Below are 17,577 nucleotides of genomic sequence, written 5' to 3' on the forward strand. Positions count from 1 at the left end.
ATCCCACCCCACTCATCAGTACGGATTGGCGTACCGGTACCAAACCGCTAACTCTGTGCTCTTCCACGCGAGGAGGTATTCCCCCTCCTTTCACACAAAAAATATCAAAGAATGAGTTTTAGCGGTGTCGGTGGGTGGGATGGAATCGCTCAGGCGGTGCTATGGCGGCCCCTGGGCGGGAACAGCCCCCTCACAGCGCGCAGAGGATGCTGGGAGCGCGGCTGCCCGCCGAGAGCCTGATCCGTCCGGTAGCGCCCGTTCTTCCCCGCCGCGGATCCCGTTCCCCTCACCTCGGAGGAAGAAGCCGTTAAGCAGGGGCGATGTGGCTTTTTTCCCGCGGCCTTCGGTCCCGCCGTTTTCCTCAGGGAAGGGGGATAGTCGGCCGGAGCGATGCCTGAGCGATAAGGGGGATGGATGGGGGCCTTGCGGCCAGTGTCACGTGAGTGCGCCGGCCGGCGGCAGAGGGGAGCGGCAGTGACAGCGGCTGAGGGAGGCGGCCGGTCCCGCCGCCGCCATGGGCAGTGAGTACGGACAGTGCCGTAACGCGGCCTGGACGATGGGGGAAGCCGCGCTGGGGAGCGGGGTCGGTGGCTGCGTGACGGGAGGACGCGGTCGGTCGCCGGCTCGGCCCACCCCGCCTGAGGTGGCCGCCCGCCTGAGGTGCCGGCCCCAGGCAGGCCGGAGAGGCGGCGGCAGCGGGGCAACCTCTTCCCGCACGGGTTTCCCTGCTGCCGGCTGGAGGGTGAGACGAGTCACTGCTTTGTGCTGGGTTATCCCCCCGTCTCCCCCAGCTTTAGTATTTTCGCATGGGTGCTGTGCCGCCCAGGGAAGCTGTGGCTGCCCCATCCCTGGAGGTGTTCAAGGCCAGGCTGGATGGGGCTTTGAGCAGCCTGCTCTAGTGGGAGGTGTCCCTGCCCAGGGCAGGGGGGTGGAACTAGATGATCGTCAAGGTTCTTTCTAACCCAAACCGTTCTATGATCCTGTGGAGCAAGATTCATCTTCTGATGAGCTGCCTCAGGGCTTAGCATAAATAAAGGAGAAATATGTCACAGTAAAGTGTAAAATTAAACATGGCCTTTTGACCAAAATGTTACTTAACTTGGCTTGTGGTGTAATAAATGTGTTTTCTTTGAGAAGGTACTGATGATTGTTTTCTGTGGCTATTTTGATGTGTTGGGGCGGGGAATAACATATACATTTTGGAGGACAGATTACCCACCAAGCATATGTGCTTTGAATTTTTTTTTTCCCAGAAAAAGAGCTCAAACTGTTGAGCTTTTTTGTTTTTAAAGGAGAAAATGTGAAGAGAGATGTATCAGAAGTTAAACTAAAATTCTCTGAAGTTCCAGTCAGAATTAAGTGTTGCAGTGATTTAAATTATGATTTCTAAATATATTTTAGTGATTGAATTATTTTCTCGGCTAAATACTTCTGTAAAACACAAGATACTAATCTCTACACAGGTAGTTTTGGATGTCAGTATCCTTTGCTTCAACGTTTAACTAGCACAGGCTGATACTAGGTCATTTATTTTTAGATGGAATACAATTTAGTTCACTTCTGGTGATTTATACAGTGACACTTCTCATCTAAAATGCTTCCAGTTGTGGAAAAAAGAATGGACCAAATCTGATGAGAACAAAAATTCTCCTTCACATTTTTGCCCTGTTTTCAATTGCTTTCAGGTTAGGGCGTTAGTTTTCAGACATTGAATTAGAATATGTGTTGATGAAATAATTCACTTATAAAGTGTTATTTACACTTTATTTTTCTCTTGGAAGTTAATTAAAGTTGTATGAAGATTTATAAATTCATAAAGGTTCATTAATGTATTTTTCTCTCTTCTTTTGTGTGTGTGTTTTTTTCTGGAACAGTAAAATTTTTAGAAGTTATTAAGCCATTCTGTGCAGTGTTACCTGAAATCCAGAAACCGGAAAGAAAAGTGAGTGCCACATTTTGTTCTTACTTTTATTGGTTCACAGATAAGAGAATATTGTGATATTCAAGTCCACGTTCCAATATAAATACAGACAGTGGGCCCTAAAGTGGTACATATTCTTTGGAGGAGGGGAATCCGTGTTAAGGTAAAAGATTACTATGATGATGAATTTTTATCAGCCTGCAGATAAATTGTTCCACTTGGTAATTATGCTAACTAATTTTTTAAAAAAACATCTTATCGCTAGACTAAGTTTATTTAGTTTCAGTTCTGTATGATTTGCTCTATTTCAATATGCTCAAACAGAGTTTTTAAGCTTTTTTTTTCTTTTTTCTCTGGGATACTATTGTTGGCTTTGAGTACTGGTCACAACTGTGGGCTTTTACCTGGCTTATATATTACTTTGAAAAGGCTTGTGCTGTACTTCAGGAACGACAAACTTAGTTCTTCCTTTCCCACAAAATATTTTCTCCTCCCATATCTTTGATTCAACATGAGGAGGTGGGAAAGTGATCTGTGATATAATTCAAGTAATTGCTCCCTGTTCACCTACTGGAAGTGACACTTTCCTTTGTTCTGGAATCAGTGAACTGAGTTCATTTACAGCTGATCTCTCTGATCCCCTAGACCTAGAAGCTCCTCACTTCGTGCGTTTTCTGGATTAAAATTAGTTAATTTCTACAGATCAGAAAGAGACCTGCCATGTCAAAAAAGGAACCCCCTTTTTTTTATTTCCAAAACTCAAGCAAGCACATACCACCTAGGTGACAAAGGTTCTAATTAGAGTAACAAATTTACCTAATATTTATTGTCATGACTGGCATGAAAATTCCTTAAGAGCTAAATGTTGATTTTTATATTCTTAAAAGGAAATGCATAGCTGGGAACATGACACCATCCGAGAGAATCCTCTTTCGTTGATGAGAGATTCCTGAAGGTTAGGACTGGATGCAGAGCTGTTTGTGCCAGTAACCATAGCTGAGCCTGCTGGAATGAATGGAGAAGATACAGTAAAAACTGCTGGTTATTCCCCTCTGGAACTGATTTTTAAAAAGATTGGGATTTAACCCCTGGCTCTTTGCTCCATCTGTCCTTCCTTGCTGCTTTCCAGCACCTTCCCCTCTTGGGACGGGTTTGCAAACAAATTATTTAGGTCAGACAAAGGTGTCTTCAGAGCAGGAGTCTCTGTAGCCAGACCCTGTGCCAAGATCTGGGTGGACTAGAACTGGGTGGAAGGCACCTACCTTTGTTTCTGCAGTGGTGAAGCCTTAGTGCAATCTTCTGGTGCTGATTTCTTTCATATCTGTGATTAGTTGTTTATATCCATCACATTTTTGTCTAGTGAAGTGGATGGGGAGAGGAAGCTAAGACAAGTCTACAGATACTGATGTTTCTGTAAAGCTCATTGAGAGCTGTGATTTTTCTGTTGTTTTTTTTTTTTTTGCTTCCTTGCTTTCTATTTGCCAGAGAGGAAGAGGTACTTAATCTGTCCATGTCCTCCATCAGCAGATGAAGGATGCCCAGAGAGGTGCTGAGGTGTCTGCCCCCTCTATTTGGGTCACTTTGTCTTTATTACTATCTAGGTCGCTGTCTCGGCAATGGCTGCCAGTTGCCAGCTTTGTACAAATTGAAGTGAAAATGTAGTTGGGAACATTTTTCCTAGACTGAAGAGCCCTTTGACCATTTTAAATTATGTTTCTTGCTTCTGAGCAGTTCTGTATAACTGTAGTTCTTTGTTATTTATTGTTTTCTTGCAAGCTGTCAGTTGCAGACATCATTAGTAATGGCTTGAGTGGGTTGGTTAAGGCCAGGACAAGAAATAAAGATAACAAAACAGAAAAAGAAATCTGTTTTCTCTAAACTTGTATTGTTAAGTGAAAATGAAGTTTTGATTCAATTGGGCTCTCATTGGATCATTTTGCCATTATTGTTGATGAGGGAAGTGGGCTTTTTCTGTCACTAGGGTGTGTTGCTTTTGTGTTTTGGCCAACTTGAATAACAGAAGCAGTTGCTACTTTTGTAGTTAGTGGCATCGGCTCATATTTCCCTCACATGCACAGATTTTTCTAAGTAGAACACACTGTGCAGAACACCAAGAAGATGATGCTTAAGTCCCTTCATTTTCACAAGTTTTAAGAAAAATGTCAAAGGAATAAAATGTCCAATTGAATCTGATCAGATTGATCAAATGTACTGTCCCTGTGCTTGTTATCATTTGTGGCTGGCATATTTTGGTACCAATCTGTATTTTGCTGTTCCTGGCATATGGCCTCCTTTTTCTTTTTGAATCATAGAGGCTGTTTTCCTTGTGAATAACTGTGATTTGGGCGATGCAGAATTTCTCTAATGCTCATATTCACCACAGTTACAGAGAGAGCCAGAGCAGTTGTAGAGCTTGACTGATGCTTCGGAAGCTAAGGTTAACTGTCTGGCTGCAGAGAGAATTTGGTTAGGCAGTTTTCTTTTTAGAAGACTGTACTTAAAATCTGAATTGTAGAATTCAAACAGCACTCGCTAAAGTGGGTCAGCATTGCGTAAAGTCTAACACAAAGTACTGTTTGGATTTGTTTGCTGCTGTCACTATTTTTCTTTTTGTAACTTTGTACTGTAACTATTTTTAGCATCTTGCCTCTTTTAAGAGAGTGAGGCAGTATCAGTAAATAAATTAAATTACTGGGGTTATTTTGCTTCTAAGTAAGTGCATGATTTCACTTATAAAGATACTGACTACTTCTGGGTTTTCTTTTGCTTGAGCAGCTGTGCTGCTGCATTGCTTTGTAGCTTCTCATTTGTGGTGTTCAGTACCTATAGAACCAGGCACTAATAATTTTTCTTGTTACTTCTCTACAGGCAGATTCAGTGGTTGGAGGCAGAAAGTTTGTATTTCTGCTGTATCTGTCTTGCATGTTAGTTCATGTCACATATTAGTAGATGCTGTACTCTTGCCTACAGTGAATGCACTTATCCTAATGTTTACGGTCCACGGAGGAGAGGTGGGAACTTCAACATAACACTGCATCTTAGCTCCCTCTGGTTGCTTCAAGTGCATTTCTTTCTGTCTCATGCTTTGAGTAATCCACTGGTTCAGACTTGAATCTTGTGATTCTTCTCTTCTTGCACCTGGCTCTAGTTACAGTTGCCTCAAACGTTGTGATCCTGAGATTCTCTTCAATGTATTAGTGACTAATGATCATTGATCTGACATTCTTTTTAAAGTAATAATGTAGTCAACATTGATAAAAAAATTTTGGAGTGGAAAAAAAGAGTCTTTAAAAATTATTTTGTGTTCTGTGTCCATGAAAATAATGGTGAATGTAGGCTTCCTCTAACACCTTTGAAGAACTTAATTCTAAATATTCTGAATTGCGATCCAAAACTCATGGTTCTTCTGTTTTTTATAACTTGTCTTCCCAGCAGTTAAATCTCTTTAAAAACTTCTTAGTGCTTTAGTTTAATAACTTCCAGCTTTACAAAACAGTGCCTCCAATCTTTTGAAGTCTAGGGCACTAATCACTGAAGACAATTTTTTTTTTTTATTAATCTTTCATGTTCATTCTGGTATGTCCATGTTTTTAGCCATATTGTTGCTTTTCTGTAAATACACCCCCTGTATTAGAATACTATGTATAAAATATATTCTACTTGCTGGGTGTCGGCCATGCTGTCTGCCAGATCCCATATAAGTTTTGACTGCACAAAAGCCCATGACTGTTTCTTTCTATAAAATCTGAAATCATATTAAAAATGAATTCTAATGAGAAATAATGCATTCTGGTTCAATATCTTTGCATTTAATTCTGAATGATACAGCATTTAGTACTAATGTGAGAGTAAAGTGAAAATTCTACATACAATGAACACGTTAATCTCTACAATCTGTTCTGTAGATCCAGTTCAGAGAGAAGGTACTATGGACGGCTATCACGCTCTTCATTTTCTTAGTGTGCTGCCAGGTCGGTATTGATGTTTTCTGTGTTTCAGAAAATGTGTGTTCTGTACATATAAAATGAAGTGCTAAAAGGGTGAGAAGTTCTGGTCTCATGTGGACCTACCAGTTTCAGTTATGTATTTTTATGGTTAAGTATTTAAAGCTTGGTTAAAGAAACCTGATTCTCTGAAATATACTGTCAATAATAGAGACTGTGTTTTCAGAAACTAATGCTTTCTATTTAGTCTAAAATTTGTAATGTTTTTTCTTGTTATATGAAAGGTTCTATCAAATGCTGATACTGGCTGCAGGGTAAACGGCCAAGCTAATTATTCATTGAGTAGACTAAACAAAAATGAGCAATATTGTGCATTCTTTACCCTCTGTTCATAGCTAAATTTAGATTTTAGCAGTAACAAGTTTGAAAGCGAAGTGACTGTTTTTACCTGATTCCTCTTTAACAAGCTGATGGGTTGTAAAGATTGCAGAAAAATAGTGCTGAGGTGTTTAAGTTGACATTGGTTTTTTTTGTGAATATACTGACAAAAATGTTCGCTAAATAAAACCCCTCCAAAACACAGGTCTTTGTAAATGTCTTTATTACTCACAGTTGCAGGAGTTCCTAGAACCTGGAGATGGGTTGTAAACAGATAGTCTTTTGTTTTGATTTGAAATACTTAGATACTGCAGAAAATATGTATTACTTGATAGATTTTTTTTTTTTTTTTTAGACTTGTAGACCTCTTAGATTTAAAATAAACAGTACCTCTTCAGAATCGGGCTTTGTAGGTTGTATTTATTAACTTATCCATTCCAGACTCTGGAGCAATAGTTTAATAATTTTTGTTTACAACTCTAAAGGACTTTTGAAATGCTAAAACCCATTGTTTTAGCTAACCTATTGTTAGAGCTAAAAGCTCTTGTAACTACTTGGTTTTTTTGGAAGGAGGAGGCAGGAATGATACCAGACTAGAAGAACATGTAGTTTGTCTTTGTTTCCTAGCTGCTGGATAGATGCATAATTACGATTTTGAATCTATACAAAAAGATTATAGTAGTTGAATAAGGAAATCAGATGGTGCAGACTAGAGTTTTCAGGAATTAATCTATAAGATTGCCTAGATTCCTAGTCTACTGTTTCTGTGACTAAGAATAGTTTTAAAGAGCTCAAAATCGCTCAGTATTGACATACAGAATATTGAAAGTTTTATATAAACTTGGCTAACTTTGAGAATTCCATATGGGATATTTTAAAACATATTCCCACCTGTAGAATCTGAATATTTAAACATGCTGGTGGGAGATACTAATGTTGTAGTTTATGCTTTATCTTTAATTTGTAGTGAAAAGAAATTCTGTTTAGGACCATTTAAAAAAATAAAACCCCTGTTTTCTTCTGTCTTCTGAAAGGTGTTTTGCTACAGTTTTCTCTTGGTCTGTTGTTTATTTGGGTTTTTTTTAAACAAAATTGCTGCAAAAATTTTGGTGACATAAGTAATGGAATATCATCTAATATTTTTTCCCATTTTGTTAATGATTTGTGGTGGCTAACCTATTTATTTTACGCCTTTTCTATTCTTCTGGGGAGTTGTAGTACTCCAGAACCACATATGTCAGGTATTTACATCTTCAACTTCAGTTATGTGGTTTATGTGCGCTGACTCTTCTTTCTAGGGGTTTCTGCTTTTTCCTGTAGAAGGGTCTTAGTTTACATAGTTTAGTCCTCTGAGTCATACCCCAGTTGAAGGATTAAAATAGGTGGTGTCAGCGTCTGTTACTGTATGCTTTGGTTTAATTTAAAAAAAAGGTTGGAATAAATTATATTAAACAGTGTAACAGTTGAATCATTACATGTTAAGCTTTTTGGATTAATGCAGGCTTTCTTTGTACATCTGCTTAATGCCACTGTGCACTTTGACAGATACCTTTGTTTGGAATCATGTCATCAGATTCGGCAGATCCGTTCTATTGGATGCGAGTCATTCTTGCGTCAAACAGAGGTTAGTAGATTATTTCCTTGCTCTCTGTTTTGTAGCAGTATAAACAGACCAGGAGAAAAAGGGTTGGCTGTTACATTTCGTACAACCCAGATGTCATGTTGAAACACTTTGTAAAGTTCTTAACACAGGTGTAATTAAATTGACTGATACTTGAGGAGTGCTTCATTTTAGGAATGGGGTTTCCTTTGACGCGCAGATGAGATTAACCTTGATTCTCAAGTTTTGGGATGATTCTGTTTCAAATTGTAGAGCAGTCTCTTTCTGATAAATATATGGGACGAGGAATCTTCTGCCCCACCACTTAATGAACAGCACTAATGTGCAGTATGAGCGTGTTGACTAGAAAATACTTTATGTGGGCAAGTCAGTTGTGCCACATAATATTTCGGCAACAGTACAGGTGAGTAATTTTATAGGTGGGAAAGGTGGGGGCAGAGATGATTTGGATTATAGTTTAGCTTAGCCAAACTAACTTACTGTAGAATAGACAAGTGGATCCTAACCAAATGTATGAGACGACTTCAACTAATGCTAGAAATCTAAAACTCAAGATGGGTGACCCAGCATGCATGACTAAATGAGGACACTGACCTCATCTGTATCTCGGGAAACTGGCCGGAAGTAAGAAAATCAGTGCATACCTCTACTGTGAAGGTACAAATTATTTAGGAATGGCAAATTTTATCACACCAGTGAGATAATTGATTAAGGTAAATAAGTTATCTGTTTCAAACTCTCCTGCAAAATTTGCATATAAAATTCTGTGTCTCACTAGCAACACATGATACTAAATATGCTGTCTACTACCGAGACAGAGTGGTAGCAGTGGCCAAGAAAAAACTAGAGAGACCGTGAAGGCAACAAACAGCAGGAGTGGCAAAGTTAATTTTCACCTAAGTAAACTGACTAGATGTCATTGGAAGATGTGAGGTAAAGACTACAGTTTTTGACATCCTAATTTTCTTATTGTTGGAGAAGTAGAGATTTCTGTGACAGATGACGTAATATTTATCACGGTACTGAACAGTATAGACTTCAGGATGCAAGTATGAAAGAATCACATTAGAATAATGACTTTTGTGCTTTCACATTTTACATTTTAGCAGCAGGGTGAACACTGAAAAAAAAATAAGAACAAAATAATTGTGTAATAACGCTTAAAATTTTTAAAAATTAGAACTGAAATGAAGACTCTGGTAGTTAGGCAGAAATGAAAAGAAGATTCTGGATGATAGGGGAGGCGCTAAAAAAATCTTTCTTAAATTCTTAAATAATATTAAAGGCTCTTCAGGAAATGAAGTTATTGCAGGATAAGAGGGAAGACCCCTAATGGCTTAAGAACTGGTTGAAAAGGTCAGAAGGAATGTCTGTACACATCTGTAAGGTGCCACAAATTGAATATTGTGTGCAGTTCTAACCTACCATGCCACACAGGATATAGTGGAATTAAAGAAAACGCTCAGGAAAAGGCACCAGGGAAAATCAAAGGTAGATATCGATCTATAGAAAGAAATCCGAAAAAAATAAGGATTCTTTGCCATGAAGTGTGCATATCCCAAATGCCTTTTAAGTCCTCATCTCTGGAAAAAGTGGATAGGGGATGCATAGTCACTTTTTCTTTATAATGTAAGAGGGGAGGGGCAGCCAATGGTATCATTAAACAGCACCTGTAACTCAACGTTTCTGAGTAAATGACAGATATATGGGAAAAAGGAAATACAGAATGATACTTCCCCCAAAGAAGGGGCCCCTTTCAGAGATAAGGTGAGAGGACAGATAAGTTTCTAGGCTGATGTGCTGTGCATACAGTGTTTCTACTGCTTTTCGTCTTCCATATGACCTTACAGACTGTGCTTCCCCTGTCACTGGCTCTTGTTGAGAATTTACAAGTCTGCAGTGGCTAAATAGTATATTATTCTTGGTAAGTTTATGATGGAACAGTACTGTACTATACTGAGAGCGGAGTTGCACTGAAATGTAACAGAATTGAGAAGAATTGTAAGATGATATTGTGACTTAATGTCAGAAAAAATGTGTATTATTTATGTCCCTTGAGTGGCCATGTAAAAGATGGTGACAAAGTAATTTAATCTGGCTTAATTGAATATTAAACTTGTAAAATGTGTCCTTATACGAACTTTTTTTCTTTAAGGTTCCACCTTGATAAATGTGGAAAGTTTGATCACCTGGTAGTTCTAGATTCTTAATTTTCATCCCAATTTTAAACATTTTGGTTTTTTAAGCTTTCAGTGTCTTCAGATAGGAGAAATTTTTCATGTGTTAGCTGAAGGACAACTTAAATTTCAAAAAGTAATCTCTTTATAATGCTGTTGCTCCAAAAGGATGATGTGGAAGAATGTTTCTGTGTTGAGATGGGAGAGTATATTGTACAGACAAGAGGTGGGCTATTTTCCTGAGTTTAATTGCTTTGTGTACATTCAGTTCTGTTCCTGCACCACATTATAATATAACTCAAGCAGTTAACAGTACTTGAAGACCTTGCTGAGAATATTTCTGAATTAGAGTATTGGGTGGTAGTTCAGGTGTTGCAGGTGCATCTGTCTGAGGATGCAAGCACGGTGAGTGGTGCCGCAGGCTGGGAGGGAAAAGCAGGAAGATTTTGTGGAATATACACCTACGAGCTGCAGCAGTGGTGTTGTATGATGTTATATCGCCCTGTTTGAGTCGTGTGCAGTTGGAAGTTGATACCTTGGTGACATTGTAGGTGAGTTGTCAGAGTACAACTTGGTAACATTGTAGGTGAGTTGTTGAGTACAGCATCTTAGTGACGTGTTTGTTTTCTTAAGAACTAGTTTAATGCTAAACTTCTGTACTCTTAACTGGATTCCAAGAGTGGCGTTATCAGACACTGTGGATCTGCAGCATCTTTCTTGTGGTCTTCAAAATTAAACTGTTGGAAAACATGTCAGTTGAAGCACTGACGGAGTAAACAGCCAGGGAGAAGATGCTTTCCAGTGAAAGGTTCCTTGATAGAATATGCCAAAAAGCTGAGCTTCAGTGTGCATTGACCTTTAGTGTTAGCGTGGTTTCGCAAAAATATTGGAAGTGAAAAGCTACATAGGTTTTTCATGCTGGCTTCAAAATTACAGATTTTAACACAGCAGCTTTCTTTTGTTAGGAGATAACGGTCTTTGTTCTGATCATACCTGTACTGGGATATACATGTTTGAAGAGTTATGAAAAATGTTCCTTATAGATCAGAAACCTTTCAACAGACCTAATATCCTCAGAGTCTAATTTTTGGAAGAGATGCTTAGATGGCGATTGTATTAATTTTTCTTCCTGTTTAGGTACTTTGATGGAATTAGGTATCTCACCCATTGTGACATCTGGTTTGATCATGCAGCTGCTGGCTGGAGCAAAGATCATTGAAGTTGGCGATACTCCAAAAGACAGAGCCTTGTTCAATGGAGCTCAGAAATGTAAGCACCATTCCAATTAAAATTAATAAACATATTTTGATTCTTGGGAAAGCAGCCTGCCTAAGTGATAACTAGATGTGAGATTTCCTTGGTAGGTGATTACAGCAGATTTTTTTTTAAAGGATTTGCTTTCTCTCTTGTTTTAGTATTTGGGATGATTATTACCATTGGTCAAGCCATTGTGTATGTTATGACTGGAATGTATGGAGATCCTGCTGAAATGGGTGCTGGAATTTGCCTTCTTATTATAATCCAGGTTTGTAATGAGCTATTTTGTGTGTAACTGAGCCTGGTTAGGTACAGTATTGCTGGAAGGAAATATCTTTCTATGTCTGGTTGCCTTTTATTCATTTATTTTTAATGCTGTAAGGCATCACGCTTTGTATCTATCTGTCTGTACATGAGAAATTCTAAATATTCCATGCAGGAGGAGAAAGCAGGGATGTTTCAGATAGGAGTGGCTGTTTGATTCAAAATAACAGGAATTAGTAGACTTTGAAAGCAGTAGAAGCTGTTCAGTACCGTGGAGGACTTCTCACTAAGGGGCACAGATGCAGCTTTGAGACATTATCTTGTAGAGCAAAGCAGTTAAATGCACAGACTTAAACACTTTTTTAAAAAGGTACTTACTGAGTAATCTGGTTGCTGGTGTCAGTGTTGAAAAGTCACAGAGATCATTGCCAGGGGAGATGCGCAGGCGTTTGTACGTGAGAGGGCAAAAATACTCCATGAATGATATTTAGATGAAAAACTTAATGATCACTCTCCAACATGATGAAAATACCGCAGCAGGGAATTATTACATAATTCTTGACATGATTTATTCTTGTTTCTGCTCAGTTTTATATCTTTTCCCACAGCTGTTTGTTGCTGGTTTGATTGTGTTGCTGTTAGATGAGTTGCTACAGAAAGGTTATGGCTTGGGGTCTGGTATTTCCCTGTTTATCGCTACCAATATCTGTGAAACCATTGTCTGGAAGGCTTTCAGTCCCACTACCATCAACACTGGCAGAGGTATGTGTGCTGTTACAATTTGTTATAACGTGTCAGTGGAGGTATACTATACATAAGCTATCAGATGTTTATCGGATGGCTATTAAAAAATGTTTTAATGTGTGATGATGAGCTTCCAAAGCCAGTTGTCTAACACTGAAGATGAAAATAGTTTCTGACTAACGTGAAGATTAAGAACCTACAAGTTTGCCTTTGCTGATTTGAATGGCAGTAGTTAAAATGGGACTTGAAGCCCCTTGACTGAAGATTTTTGGGGTTCCAAACTGAAATAGTCTTGGTTTAGCACCATTTAGTCCATATAAATAGAGAAGGTAAGAAGGAGGAGCTGTTTATGATCTAGCTGTTGTTTGTGGCTACAGGATACTTTTATAGTTGGTGCCTCCAAGTTACTTTAAGCTAGTTTGATTCTTTGGAGACTTCCATCTCTTCATTCCTCAGCCAGTCTTTGACATCTGGTTGTCCCCAGACCCTAGAAATACCAAATTAAGATACAGCCTTGTTTGCATCAAGAAGTTAACTAGTTTAATGCATACATTTGAAATCCTGACCCATGTTTTTAGTTTGCTTTCATTTTCACCTGATTTATAGTAGTTCTGTCCGTTGCATTTTGTTACTGCTTTTCTAAAGCTGTTTTTAGAATAGACTGTGAGCTATTTTTCTCCTCATTTATTATTTCTTCTTTCTAATCAATCTCTTGCCAGTAGAAAAGAAAGAAAAAGAGTATTAATTTGTTTTGTTTTGGTTTTTATTTTGTTTTATTTTTAAACCAAGAATAATGTTTTGGTCGATTATTCTATGTTCTGTAAGCTAAACTAGATTCCTGTATTGTGATAGATTTGTTGCAACAGGATTTATATCCTATTGTATCTGATTTTATATGTGTCATTTTTAAAATTCCCAAAAGAAAGATACTATTTTATAAATGTTTTTAATTTTCAGTGTAACATTTCTTTTAATTTCTTGTTTCATGCAGGCACAGAGTTTGAAGGTGCTGTGATCGCATTATTTCATCTTCTGGCTACACGAACCGACAAAGTCCGGGCTTTGCGGGAGGCTTTTTACCGACAGAATTTGCCCAATCTCATGAATCTGATTGCTACAGTATTTGTATTTGCTGTAGTCATATATTTTCAGGTAAAATGTGAAATTCCTCATAGCAGCTCTGCAGCTGCGTAGGTAAAAGTGCGTAGACCCTAAACGTTGCAGTCACTGTGAAAAAATGCAGAAGTTAAACGAGAGTAACTGAAATAGCTCAGCTTTGAGTAAGGAACTCTTTTTATCTCAATATTGTTATTTCAGTAATATACCTCTGTGACAGTACAGCTGGTAAATGTTATAGCCAGACGTACTCGTACTCAGTGATGTGATCTCACATCCATTAAAAGCCGTACATGTTATGAGAGTATTTTTACTAAAAATGGATTCTGGAACTGCAGTGTTGGTGTCACACAAATAATATACTTGATAATCATAGTTGAGTTAAAAGAGTATCTTTGGGCAGAGCTAAAGAACCTTGCGTCTTTGGGGTGTGCATGATACAGATTTGTTCTAGAAAACAACTGTGTAATTAATGCATAACTTAAAATTTGGGTTTTTCCCTAACTTTCTTGAAATACTTCACTACTATTTCTTTTTAAATTTAAGTATTTGCTAAAATGGACATTAAAGAAGATCCATAGAGTGATGTCTATTTATTTTTTTTTTAATCTTTTCCATGGGTGGTTAAATGTGATCTTTTTATTACTATTATTATTATTTTAAGCTGTTGAGTCAGAATGCCGGCAAAAAAATGGAGTTATCTGGTTTTCAAGTCCATGTGGTTTTTCTTGGATCTACTCAGATGGGAGCCTGCCCCAGAAACCAGAAGGCTGGGCTTACTGCACAGAAACTAGCTAGTTAAGTTTAAAGGCATTAAAGGTTTTTATCAAACCCTATGCTATAAAGTGTATTTTAGAGGAATATAATTTAGTAGATGAGAGAGAATGATTCTGTGAAAAGCATGTAATACAACCAAGCAGGAACACTTATAAATGCTTAAAATTTGTAATCCAGAAAGCCTTTGGGTATTACTGTCTCAGACCTTGCGCTCCTTTTTATGTAGCAAAAACTCTCTGGTCAGGAATCGCTTTTAGACGTCCTGGGAATAGCTTCTGTCTCTGAAATAAACCTGATGTGTTTGTGTTCTTCCCTGTAGGGATTTCGTGTTGATTTACCTATCAAGTCTGCCCGTTACCGGGGACAGTACAGCAGCTATCCCATCAAGCTCTTCTATACCTCCAACATTCCCATCATCCTGCAGTCTGCCTTAGTTTCCAACCTCTATGTTATTTCCCAGATGTTGTCTGTTCGGTTTAGCGGCAACTTCTTGGTGAACTTACTAGGACAGTGGGCGGTAAGTATTGTACCACTGTTTTAAATGCATAAAATTATTTGTATAAAGTACTTCATTGTGAAACTCTGGTCTTTAACCAGCAGAAAACTGGAATGCTTACTTTTAACATTGATATATAAAAGCTGTTTTAAACGTTGAATAGGAATTCCTCTGTAAATACAGGATAGGAATGTGAGAGATCTGTGAGAAATAACTAACTGCCTTTTTCTTCCCCTCCCACAGGATGTGAGTGGCGGTGGCCCTGCTCGCTCGTACCCTGTTGGTGGCCTGTGCTACTACTTGTCCCCTCCAGAATCCATGGGTGCAATATTTGAGGATCCTGTCCATGTAATAGTTTATATAATATTTATGTTGGGATCCTGTGCGTTCTTCTCAAAGACTTGGATTGAGGTGTCTGGCTCATCAGCAAAAGATGTAGGTGTTCTGATGAACATGCCTAAATGTTTTCAAACACTGCCTCTAATTTAGAGCTGACTGGTTCCGAGCTAATCAGTTATTACTCTGACTAAATAGCAGGTGACTATAAAACACCCCAGCAGTTTCATAAAACCATGTTTTTTGCAGGTTGCCAAGCAACTCAAAGAGCAGCAAATGGTGATGAGAGGCCACAGGGACACTTCGATGGTTCACGAGCTTAACAGGTAAGGAGAGGCTGACTTCCAGCGGTGCTGCCGTACTGGGTGGCTGGGAGTGCTGGGGAGGTGTCAAACAGAGCAGATATTCTCGGAAAAATATGAGACCCGTTTCCACTGCAAATGTCAAGATTCTTCCCATTCAGCCATCGCCTTCCCTAGTAACGCAGAAGCTGTTCATAGCAGTAGGTAAGAGATTAACTGATAAGAGTCTTTTGTTTAAGAGGCATAACGAGGGACTTTGGGATGAATCTCCTCCATGTTTGTAAAAGGAAGATACCATGATTTTCGCAGGTGTTTAATTTACTGTTGCTGAACTAAGATGACACTACAAAAGCGGTATTTTATGCAGTATGCAAAGCCTGCAGATCTGTATTGAAAGGTAGATTTTTCCCTACATACTTAAGTCAAAGCAGTTATTCTTGGTCCTGTGGAGGTTTTAGAGCATGCATATATATAAAATTGTTATACTTTTAATTGAAAAGCTTTGCCAGTGCTCAGTTATTCACACAGCTTTCCTATCAGTGAATATTTATTTTAGTTTCTACTTTGTGCAAATATGGAAGACAGTGAGGGCTATGGCAGACCTGACTTTGTTGCTCCATATTCTAGTTGGTTGTTTTACTAATAGATGTATTGTTAGAATCTTTGGGTGAAAATTCATGATTATAAATACTTTGATACTTTGTTGTTGTTGGTACAGGTACATCCCCACAGCAGCTGCGTTTGGTGGTTTGTGCATCGGTGCCCTTTCGGTATTGGCGGACTTTCTGGGAGCCATTGGGTCCGGCACTGGCATTCTGCTTGCAGTCACTATTATTTATCAGTATTTTGAAATCTTTGTAAAAGAACAGGCTGAAGTTGGAGGAGTAGGTGCATTATTTTTCTAGATGTCCAAATATTTCATGGTTTGTGTGAAAGGGAAAATATTTTGACCACATGTGTCATTTAGTCCAATAATGCTATTTTCTTTTTACTTGTTTTAAAGTGCTACATGTCCCATTACTGTAATGGGCCTTGAGCAATGCCTGTGCGCAGCATTAGTACCAGCTGCCTTAAGAATAAAGTTTACATTATCTTGTTTAAGTATTATCTAGTGTTGCCTGTAATGCTGGAAACCAATTCATCTACCTTGCTGTTCAAACACTACAGTGAGATGGTAAAATGTATCAGTTTGATATCGGTAAACATTTTTGCACACAGCATTAAAATGTTACATTTATTTCCCTGTCCTAAATAGGAAAAAAAAAAAAAGAAATCTGAGTTCAGATTGCCACGTGCCAGTATTCTTGACAAAATTTATTTGTAGCCTGTATTTTACATTAATTTTTTTATACTTTCTTAACTTGTATTTCCCCATCATTGAACATGGCGCTCCTTATTCCTTTGCGGTGTCTTCACCCAGGCACCTTTCTCTTAGCTCTAAGGGTGGACAAGCAAACGTTTTACCGGAGACTGATACTCATCTCACCCATGAACTGGTTCTGTGGTGGATTTGCTGCATCGCAGGCCCTGGGCGCCCCGTGAGACAGCCTGGTAGCTGCTGTCGTGCTCGTCAGTCAGCCCAGTAGTTTTGTTTTCAACATGTACTTGTGAAAACTGTGCCACTGAAACTCCATGTCCACTTTGCTTTTGTGAGTCTGAAGAACAAGGCCTGGTTCCTCGATCAGTGTTCAGAGGAGGGAAAGGGCGGGGGGAACGAGGAGTTCCTGCTGAAAATTTATTTATGTTGTCACGCTTTACAGCGGCAATGTAGCAACTGTAAACGTTAGACAATAAACTTATTTAATTAAGCTCTCCCCTGTGTCTTATCTGTGCAAGATGTAATTCATATGCAGGTTTTGATGCTTTGTTAGTGAGGTAGGTCTGGGAGGCTCCTTTTATATCCTTATCCTTTCTAGAATATAATTCTGATCAGTTTTTAGCAGCCTGAATTAAAGAACAAATCTCAGGGTTCCTCCCCTTAAAATCATTGAGTTTTTCTGCTCAGATGTGATCAATAACTGTTTCCCTTTGCTTTCACATCTTGATCTCTTCTGTCTTCTCTCGTGCTTAACTTGAAGGTAACTTTGTGTTGTTGGTGAAGGCAAGAAAATCTTAAGCAAGTTTCCTGCTTCATTTCTAAGTTAGGAAAGTTTTCCTAATTCATCCAGATTTATTCCCGAGCAAGACTTTGATATTAGTATATGTTTATTGCAACTCTTAGATCCTAACCTTTAAGCAGTGGTG

At 38.7% G+C, this 17,577-nt stretch overlaps 1 protein-coding gene across 4 annotated transcripts; it reads left to right on the top strand.

Annotated features, from left to right (window-relative positions):
• The first annotated feature begins 202 nt into the window (after nucleotides 1-202).
• On the top strand, nucleotides 203-17,141 carry SEC61A2 (SEC61 translocon subunit alpha 2). 4 transcript variants are annotated; one of them, XM_074573288.1, is made up of 12 exons: nucleotides 203-521; nucleotides 1,875-1,942; nucleotides 5,827-5,892; nucleotides 7,789-7,867; nucleotides 11,179-11,310; nucleotides 11,457-11,566; nucleotides 12,171-12,324; nucleotides 13,298-13,458; nucleotides 14,519-14,716; nucleotides 14,939-15,130; nucleotides 15,281-15,357; nucleotides 16,052-17,141. In XM_074573288.1, the coding sequence occupies exons 1-12, from the start codon at nucleotides 515-517 to the stop codon at nucleotides 16,236-16,238; spliced, it is 1,431 nt and encodes a 476-aa protein (XP_074429389.1). In that variant the 5' UTR covers nucleotides 203-514; the 3' UTR covers nucleotides 16,239-17,141. The 4 variants fall into 4 exon arrangements, with proteins under 4 accessions (XP_074429389.1, XP_074429390.1, XP_074429393.1 ...); XM_074573289.1 differs by having other exon boundaries at nucleotides 437-525; XM_074573292.1 differs by lacking the exons at nucleotides 203-521; nucleotides 1,875-1,942 and adding an exon at nucleotides 2,809-2,876.
• Nucleotides 17,142-17,577: the final 436 nt, after the last annotated feature.

The sequence above is a fragment of the Larus michahellis genome, chromosome 1 (genome assembly GCF_964199755.1).
Source record: "Larus michahellis chromosome 1, bLarMic1.1, whole genome shotgun sequence".
Taxonomy (NCBI): Eukaryota; Metazoa; Chordata; class Aves; order Charadriiformes; family Laridae; genus Larus; species Larus michahellis.

Coding starts and splice junctions, on each gene's coding strand:
- SEC61A2 (XM_074573288.1), top strand. Junction 1,943..5,826: donor TCCAGAAACCGGAAAGAAAA/GTGAGTGCCACA, acceptor TCTGTTCTGTAG/ATCCAGTTCAGAGAGAAGGT. Junction 11,311..11,456: donor GTTCAATGGAGCTCAGAAAT/GTAAGCACCATT, acceptor CTCTTGTTTTAG/TATTTGGGATGATTATTACC.